The following is a 9864-nucleotide window of genomic DNA, read 5'->3' on the forward strand; positions in this document are numbered from 1 at the left end:
CCCAAACTGTGGCCCTCCAGATGTTTTGGCCTACAACTCCCATGATCCCTAGTTAACAGGACCAGTGGTCAGGGATGATGGGAATTGTAGTCCAAAACATCTGGAGGGCCGAAGTTTGGGGATGCCTGATCTAGATTTTATTGTGGGTCTGATTAGGGATACCCTTGCATATAAATATAAATATAAACATAAATATAAATTCTATTTCTGACAATGCAATCCTATTCATATCTACTCAGAAGAAAGCTTCATTGACTTCAATAGGACTTACTCCCAAGTTAATTCAGTACAGGATTGCAGCCTGACACTTATTAAGGAAGTTGGAGTTCCATCATCAAATTTTGGTCTTGTATTTATAGATTTTGCATCACTATTTTTCACTTTCTGAATGTTGCCCTTGTTCAAAACATCGGTAGTAGCCAGATGTACTCAATGTCTCACAATATACCCCCTATTGTATTTGCTTATAGTCTATTTAACATTGCTTTTTCTTTTTTTAATATTCTTGAAGGGCTCCCCACCTTTCTTTATAGGCTGGTTATGGTAGCCGACAGAAAATAAAACACCTCATTTATGCACACAAACAATTGTGCTCCCTAGGTTCTAAAACTTATTTATTTTTGGTTGTAATTTCTACCCTGCTGTCAGCAGTGCACATTTTATTTGACATCATTAAATGCATGCTAATGCCAAAATATGAATATATATATATGCAACCATCTTTGACAAAAGCAAGGTAAATTAATCAACATGGAGTGTACTGAGGAACCATTAAAATTTAAGGAAGGAGTTTAATCAAATTGTAGGAGTAGAGGAATGGAAGGCTGAGCTTGAAAGGGATTATCTTAGCCTCCGGTGCTCTCTTTAAAAATCTTCTCTTTGTGGAACTTACTTTCTTTCTCAACATGGGGAAATCATATACAACGATCCTTGGAGGGCTGTCTGGCAATCAGGTTTCTGCTGCCCCGAATTTAAATTCTTGTCTGGAATAACAATGTCTTGCCTTCATTTTTATTTTTTGCAAATTAGAAAATAGGATACAAGAGAACCCTCTTCCAATTCTTTGTGTTCTGCATTTATATAGGTTCCCTCCGTTGTTGTTCTCCCTCTGTGCCTCTTTTAAATCTCCCTAGGTTCAAACTGATGGCAATTTCAACACTTCTCCCATTTCAGGTTCCAAGGGAGTCTAAGGGCATCGTCAGAACAGCAGCTTCATCTGTCAACAGTGAGCATGCTCAGTCCATGGAGCAGACTCAGTAAGGACGAGAGAGAACAAAATCTCATAGGCAGAATCTCGGAGTGGTGAGTTGAACCGAGAGAAAAGGTGAAATGGCAGAAGAGAAGGAGGACCAGGCTGCAGGGAAAATGCCTCCAGCTGAAGTGTATTTGAAGACAGATGACAAACTGATCCTCTATCACTGGACTCAGTCCTTCAGTTCCCAAAAGGTGAGTAGCTAGAGTACGGTAGTTGTTTCTAAGAATGTCAGATTTCAGAACCCGGACAGCTCCCTCTGTACGTTTTGCCCACCTAAAAGGTGGTTGCTGGGTGTGGATGGACACTCTGTTTATCTAAATGCAGCTGTAAGAATGCATTTGGAGAAGAAAGCAGGGAGAGGGGAGAGTAGGGAAAGGGGAGGCCAGTGTGCTTCTTAAACAGGCCCCAGAACCCTTACAATTGTCATAGTCTAGGGATAGCCAATGTGGTGCCCTTCAGATGTTATTAGACTTCAATTCCCACCAGCCCAAGCCAGCATGGCCAAGGGTCAGGGATGATGGGAGCTGTAGTCCAACAACATCTAGAATAGACCATACTGACTACCTGTCATATAATTTTATTCAATTTAAAGCAGTGTTTCCAAGAATAAATAAATTTAGCAGCAAAAGGAAGAAACAATATTTGCTTGCTTCTTCATACATGGTTTTCTTTACAGACACCACAGAGTGCACTTAGGAAATTAATGGGTATCATGTTGTGAGCATGTCCCTACCAGAATCCACCTGCAGTGTTGAACCAAATTAAATAGTATGTTACTCATTTTCAAAATAGCAGCAGCAGCAGCAGCAGCAACAACAAATTAATTAATTAATTCTATATGTATAATGTTTTAATAATGTTGTTAGTTTCCCTGAGCCCTGGTAGTAGTAGGAAGGGCAGGGCATAAGAAAAACAAGGAAAGGAAGAAAATGATTTCATGTGGATGACAGGTAGAGAAAAAGCCAAGGGGCAATGGTGGCAGAAATCTATTTATTTTCTGCATTTATAGAATGCCTTTCAGGGCTGCCCCTCTCAAGGTAGCTCTCAACATGGTGAAAACAGTCTATAAAATTACAAACCATAAAATGGTAACAATATAAAACCGGAAGAGGTCAATGAGTGGAGTGGCATTGATTGCCTGTTTTTTAAACACTGAGTGCTGCTGGTTCTTGAGAAGAAGAAGGGTGTGCTGAGGAGTGAGACAAGGTGTGGGTGTGATAGCAGAAACATTAGGTTGGTTATGCTGCTGCTGCTGCTGCACCTACATAGCCCCTTGCTCCCTGAGCCTCTCCTCTCTCCCTCTCAGGAACCAGCAGTGATACTTGGTGGTCGAAGGCAGGTAAGCAATGCTACTCTGCCTGCACCACCCCAACAACAACTAAAATAGTGTCCAAAACACAATAACAAATTTAAAATAATCTCAGCAAGAGCTAAAGAGACGAAGGAGCAGCAGAAAGTGAAAAATAAATGGGTGGCCCCATTCACTTTGGCTAGGGCTCCACCCACTTCTGGTTTGTGTTCCCCTGAGGCAATGTGGACCTCAACAGAAAAGTTAAACATTAAAAGAATTAATCTGGGTTAAAAGGAAAGTAGACCCAGAAAAGTGAGATGAATTGGTCAATATTGCAAAAAGAAAAAACCCAGAGGTGAAAATACATGCTCTCCACTTTCAGATCGTTCATGTGTATTTCCAAACTCTGTTAATAGGAAATGCATATTTTTAATGGGACAGCTGTAAATCTTCAACAAGAATGTTCATATATATTTTTCAGGTGCGTTTGGTGATTGCTGAAAAGGGACTGAAATGCGAAGAGCATGATGTAAGCCTTCCATTGAGTGAACACAATGAGCCTTGGTTTATGCGTTTAAATGCATCTGGAGAAGTCCCTGTACTCATCCATAGAGAAAACATAATCTGTGATGCAACTCAGATTGTCGACTATCTTGAAGAAGCTTTTGTGAATGGTAAGAAGAGTACTTTGGTGATTTTTCATAATGTAAATGTTGGGTGTGAGTTACACCTTGCTGCATGAGGATTTGTTTATAGGTGCCCAAACGATTGCCCAAATGTTACAGATTGTCTACAGGTGCCCAAATGCTTCCAGGAGGGTCACATAATGTGCAGTTTAGCCCTTGTGGCACACTGAAAAATGGGGTTAGGAAACTTTGTGGGATGGGTTTGGGATAAAAATTATAGCCACTCTTTGACATGGGTTATGATTTTATTACCCCCATCTCTCTCATAGGATCCCACAGTAGTCCATTTGCCCATTATTGTCTATTGTGACTAATAGTAGCTCTCCAGGGACTTTGGCAGGAGATTTCCCTATCAGCTGTTTCCTTTTCCCTATCAGCTGTTTCCTTTTAACTAGAAGCAACAGGGATTGAACCTGGGATCTCCTGCAAAGCTTGTGCAGTACACTGAATGAGGCAATAGTGCTCTCCTACTGTTGCCTGAGGGACGCAGGTGGCACTGTGGTTTAAACCGCAGAGCCTAGAGCTTGCTGGTCAGAAGGTCGGCGGTTCGAATCCCTGCGACGGGCTGAGCTCCTGTTGCTTGGTCCCAGCTCCTGCCAACCTAGCAGTTTGAAAGCACGTCAAAGTGCAAGTAGATAAATAGGTACCGCTACAGCAGGAAGGTAAACGGCGTTTCCGTGTGCTGCTCTGGTTCGCCAGAAGCGGCTTTGTCATGCTGGCCACATGACCTGGAAGCTGTACGCCGGCTCCCTCGGCCAATAATGCGAGATGAGCGCCACAACCCCAGAGTCGGTCATGACTGGACCTAATGGTCAGGGGTCCCTTTACCGTTACTGTTGCCTGAAAGCATGAAGGTTTGCAACTGAGCCTTCTCCAATGACAGTATTGCAGCGACTAAGACTTTAAACTTTGATCCTTCAATTTTGTTCTAATCATCATCTTTGTATATCTATCTATCTATCTATATAATTTTTCACCCCAGAAAAAATTCCAAGGCTGATTCCAGAAGAAGGAAGCATGTACTATCCCAGGGTCCAGCACTACAGAGAGCTCCTGGATTCCTTGCCAATGGATGCCTATACACATGGCTGCATTCTACATCCTGAATTAGCAGTAGATTCTATGATCCCAGCTTACGCCACAACTAGAATTCGTAGTATGTACCATTGTCTGATGAAAACTCTGCTTGTGCACTGTTAGACAGAATGCTTTAACTCTATTTTTGTGTGTTTATCATAAAACTATTTCCGTTAATAACAAAACCATTTTTTTTTAAAAAAATACTGTTTTCCATCAAATTAATTATGGTGTATTTAGGGGTTAAATCTGCATCAGTAACAGAGAGGTGTTTATACTAAAGTATGTCAGATATTGGAGCAGGCAGACAGCGCTCTTTTGGCAAGTTCTTAAATCAAAGAGTTTCTAACTGATACGTTCTAATATATAGCTGTACTGAAGTATTTTGATGGACGTGGTTTATTAGCTTTTAATGAGCTCATTGTTGTTTCTTCAGGCCAAATAGGCAATACTGAGTCTGAATTAAAGAAACTAGCAGAAGAAAACCCAGATCTTCAAGATGCCTATATAGCGAAGCAGAAACGTCTTAAAGTAAGAATGGACTATATCTGACAGTCAAAAACCCACTTTAGAATGCTACTGTTCCTTTGGATGTGATATTAATGTGATATATTTTTTGTCATTGCATGTATCTTCAGAACAAGCCAAGGTGTGTTGTTATGCATCCAGTGGTGGTTTGGTGGGGAGGTGCAAAGAAAGGCAGTTTTGCTCATGTTCTTTCCAAATACTGAGCATCGCTGCTGGTTCCTGAGAGGGGCAAGGACTGGAGAGTTCAGCAGAGTGTTGCCTGGTGATCATGCCAAACTCACACTCCTGCTGCTACACCCACACTGCACTCCCCACATCATGCCCCCCACCCCCACCTCTCAGGAACCAGCAACGACACTCTGTGTTTGAAAGTCAGGTGAGCAGTGCCATTCTAGCTATGACACTCGCACTGATATTACTGGATGCATAGATGCCTGGCTTACAACACTATACTATGCATGCTTTCTCAGAAGTAAATCTCAATATGTTCAATGGGGCTTACTCCCAGGAAATAGGACTGCCGATTAAATATATAATCTACTTATTTTCCTTAGTCTAAACTGATGGATCATGATAACATAAAGTATTTACAGAAAATATTGGATGAGCTGGAAAAAGTTTTGGATCAAGTTGAGACTGAACTGCAAAGAAGGAATGAAGAGACTCCAGGTAGGAAATTTTCATATTTAGTTCTTGGTCAGTGTGTAGCTGTCTCAGTTAAAGCATCGCATGTTGTTCAATATGTTGGCACTGCACATCAGACATTTGATCAGCACATGGTAAGTTCATTTGAAAAAGAAACTAGTTCATTCCAAGCACTGCAGTTGGTTAAGTCAAAGGTTCCCAGTGTTTTCTTGTTTAAGCACTTTTGTTGCTTTAAGATTGAAAATTTAAAAATGCAGATAAACAAACAATTTAATGTCTTTTCGAGGAATAATCTGGGATTGATGGCTATTTGAACATAATAGAGAAAACAGTGACAGAAACATAAGACCTGGGGTCCTTCTCATCTTATTACTTTTTATTAGCCCCTAACCTTTTTTTTTTTTACCTTCATTCTGATTAGAAAATGGACACCAGCCTTGGCTCTGCGGTGAGTTTTTCAGCTTGGCCGATGTATCCCTTGCTGTTACATTGCATCGACTGAAGTTCATTGGACTGGCAAGGAGAAACTGGGGGAATGGAAAGCGGCCTAACTTGGAAGCCTATTATGAGCGTGTCTTGAAGAGAAAAGCATTCCACAAGGTTTTAGGACATGTCAACAACATATTAATCTCTGCAGTTCTTCCAACTGCATTTCGAGTGGCCAAGAAAAGGGCACCAAGGATTTTTGGCACCACTCTTTTGGTTGGCTTCTTAGCTGGAATCGGGTATTTTGCTTTGGTGTGTCTCCGGAGGAGGTTTCCCAATGTGCTGTCATCCATTAGAGCAAGGCAAAGTTATCTGTAGACGTTTCTTGCCAAACTGTGAAAGGACCACCAATTACACCAAGGATATAATGGGCCACAACATTGCTATATATTAGTACAGGGGTTGCCAACATGGCACTCTCCAGGTGTGGTTTGACTACAACCCTCATCAGCCAACTCTCATGGCCATTAGTAAGGGATGATGAGAGTTGTAGTCCAGCCACATCAGAGGGCACCCCATATTGGCTACCCCACATGAGTAGATTTCTGCTGTCGGCGAGGTACTTATAGAAATGAAATCTTGAAGAAAAATGAAGGAATAGCTTGGATCTGGAGTACTGGGAGCAGAAAACTATGGAATGGGACTTCCCTTTCTACTGCTAAAAAATCTCTCTGGATGGTTGAGAGACCCTTCTGAGCAGCACAGGATGGGGCATAGTGCCGGAAGAAGATTGGATTACCCAAAGTTGTGGGAGGGGGAAGGACCATGCACATCGCGCAAATGCTGCTCTGCTCATGTGATGATTTGGGTCAACTTCTCATCCTCTCAACTCATGCTGTTCAGGAGGGCATTTGGAGCTGTCGGGGGCGGGTGGGTAAAATAATGGGATAATCTCCAGCTTCTTTCTGATTCCAGTACTCAAGATTCTAGCCAATATAACTTCCTTTTCAAATTGTGGCTCATATGGCAATATGCAGTTGGAAAGAATACACAAACCCCTCCCCCATTTTTCCTCTCTCTCTCCCTCCCTCCCTCTTAAAAGCCATTCCTTAATATTTTACTTTATGCGGTCATTTGGCAATTCAACATTTGTCATCGTTCAGCATGATCAGCCCTCTGCTAATCCACCTCTTATATATTATGTAAATGTGGGCCTTCTAAATATGAGCTTTATATCAATTATATGTTGCACCAAGGCTGGATTAAAACACATTTTCCTAAAACACCAGTTAGTTGAATGTACCGTACTTTGTCAGAGCAGCACACATTTAAATCACATTAGGGAAGCACATGGAAAGTAGATTGTGATTAGGAATATAGCAGACAGGTTTCCAAGGCACAAATAACAGTTAGGCACTGGACCTCTGTGGATTGCCCATTAGGAGGAGACACCTTGATGGAATTTTTGCCTTGATTATTCTTCGCACAGGAGTGTCAGGCATCATCAGTCTATTCTGAAGCACTTTGCATCATGCGTTGGATATTGTGAGTGTAAATTAATAGGTGTGTTGCTTTTCTTTTAATGTAAGCATATCTTTTGTGCCTGTGTATGAATGTAGCCCATAATGTGCCTCAGAAAATGTCGTCTCCACAAATATAATTTCTTCAGAAAACACACACACACACACACATTTGTAAACAGATTTGTGTCCAATGAACTGTATTTTGCTTTCTGATTAAAATTGGTTTACCAACCAGCAGTTTGGTTATTAAGTCTTAGTAGTGTGGGGTAATAACATATTAGATCTGGAAAGGGCGTGAAGGCTATAGCACTGGGGTTTGATATCCCATGCTAATCCTACTCATAGCTGCCAAGTCCTCCCTTTTTTAAGGGAAATTCCCTTATGCTGAATAGGCTTCCTCATGAGAAAAGGGAAAACTTGGCAGCCATGATCCTACTCCGAGTAGACCCATTGAAGTTAATGGAAACAGCTAACTTCGGCTGATTAATTTCAATGGGTCTTCTCTGAGTAGGACTCAGTTGAATCCAACTTTGGGACAGGATCTTCTGTTCTGTGGCACAGGTCTTCCCAATATAAGGAAGGAAGGAGCCCTTATCTCCAGAGGACATAAGAAGAAGCCACTTGTATTACCCAACCCTTTCCCCTGGAGGGGAAATACCCACTGGTAGTTTGGATCCTAAGCATAGGTTCCTGGTACTTGAGGAGTTGTTTGTTGGATTGTGAAACCACCAGCTGGATCATTGCTCTGGGGTTTCTTAGTGTCTCTTGGTTTGCCCCGTCCTTGCTATCTACTCCCTTTCCCTCGTTTTCCATTCTTTAAGGATTTAAAATCCACATTGTCCAGTAGTACCAAGGGAATAATTCTGGTGGTGTTGCAATCTTGGTTTGCAGGGATGTGACTTCAGCTCAGCTTCTTGCTTCCATCATTACACTTTGAACTTTGCCTGCTGTCAGCTGTGTGAGCCTCCAGCTTCACCTCCCAGCAACTCTCTCTGGTCTCTAGAGAGTCTTGTGGCTTGAGTTAATGTTTGGGGATACAAGAGCTCTTTACGCAGTGTTCAGTCTCTGGTGGCTACTGCACACGCGTACAGGTCTTTATCTCATATTGCAGCCAGCAAGTGGTGGTGATGATCCAATGGAAGAGGGAGGTACAGTATATATGTATGTAACCCTTAGGCCACATAAATAAAGCAGGTTGAACCAAGATGCACTGTGTCAGAGATGGCTGTAGGACAAATGATTTGTTTTGAGTAAAACAAACCCAGATGACTCAAGGAAAGCATACTGTGGCATATGATGCAGGGAAATGCAACCCCCCTCCCCCCAATCCTGGGGCAAATTTGATTTAGAAAAGAGTTTGTTTTCAGATCAAAAACATTGCATTGTCAGACTGTATGTGTAAAAACCAAGAGAAAGTTTTCTCAGCATTTTTTACACCAAACCCTTTTTGTTCAATACTGCATGTTCAGTTGCACTAATCTTTGCTCTAACAAAGGGCATTGTTAAGGCATGACACTATATATTTGTTTTATTAGGCACCCAGCCTCCTTCCAAGGGCTTTTATAACCTCCAGAAGTAACTATCACCAATTTTGATATGGGAATTATCCCCAAATATAACGGCAGCCTCATAACAACCTTATGAGACAGCTTGGGTGGAGAGATTGCAACTTTCCCAAAGCCACCTGCAGATTTCATAGGTGAACTTAGGTTTACACACCCAACCCTAGCACTTTAGTCAACTGTTTCTTCAGCTCATCAAACTTGGCTTTCCTACATATGCTCTGCTTTTTGGAGCTCCTCATCCTAGACATACCTGCTGATCATGCCAATGGCCCATGATGTCCAGCATGCTAGTCTCACAACGGCCAGCCAGATGCCTTTGGTAAACCTGCAAACAGGACATAAGCACATGGCTGACAAAGAACTGCCGAGGGAGTTGCAATTGGAAAGGGAAATCTGAGAAGTCGCAGTGCTGGCATGGCAATGTCTGACTAAGTTTACAGAGAAAACTTTGGATCTCATCCCTACATCTTCCAATATAATACACTAATGATCAGAATAAGAAAAGGAGATAGGATTTAGCTATATGATTAGAATCAGAAAAGGAGATGTTGTTGTTGTTGTTTAGTTGTTTAGTCATGTCCGACTCTTCATGACCTCATGGACTAGAGCACGCCAGGCACTCATGTCTTGCACTGCCTCCCGCAGTTTGGTCAGACTCATGTTCGTAGCATCGAGAACACTGTCCAACCATCTCGTCCTCTGTCGTCCCCTTCTCCTAGTGCCCTCCATCTTTCCCAACATCAAGGTCTTTTCCAAGGATTCTTCTCTTCTCATGAGGTGGCCAAAGTATTGGAGCCTCAGCTTCACGATCTGTCCTTCCAGTGAGCACTCAGGGCTGATTTCCTTAAGAATGGATAGGTTTGATCTC

General features: G+C 42.1%; 1 protein-coding gene across 1 annotated transcript; it reads left to right on the top strand.

Annotated features, from left to right (window-relative positions):
* The first annotated feature begins 1065 nt into the window (after positions 1-1065).
* Positions 1066-7667, top strand: GDAP1 (ganglioside induced differentiation associated protein 1). Its single transcript, XM_035125480.3, has 6 exons — positions 1066-1446; positions 3028-3220; positions 4215-4388; positions 4746-4840; positions 5392-5506; positions 5904-7667. The coding sequence occupies exons 1-6, from the start codon at positions 1330-1332 to the stop codon at positions 6284-6286; spliced, it is 1077 nt and encodes a 358-aa protein (XP_034981371.1). The 5' UTR covers positions 1066-1329; the 3' UTR covers positions 6287-7667.
* Positions 7668-9864: the final 2197 nt, after the last annotated feature.

Source organism: Zootoca vivipara, chromosome 8, assembly GCF_965207765.1.
Source record: "Zootoca vivipara chromosome 8, rZooViv2.hap1.1, whole genome shotgun sequence".
NCBI lineage: Eukaryota > Metazoa > Chordata > Lepidosauria > Squamata > Lacertidae > Zootoca > Zootoca vivipara.

Coding starts and splice junctions, on each gene's coding strand:
- GDAP1 (XM_035125480.3), top strand. CDS start 1,330: ATGGCAGAAGAGAAGGAGGACCAGGCTGCAGGGAAAATGCCTCCAGCT. Junction 4,389..4,745: donor CGCCACAACTAGAATTCGTA/GTATGTACCATT, acceptor TTGTTTCTTCAG/GCCAAATAGGCAATACTGAG. Junction 5,507..5,903: donor AAGGAATGAAGAGACTCCAG/GTAGGAAATTTT, acceptor CATTCTGATTAG/AAAATGGACACCAGCCTTGG.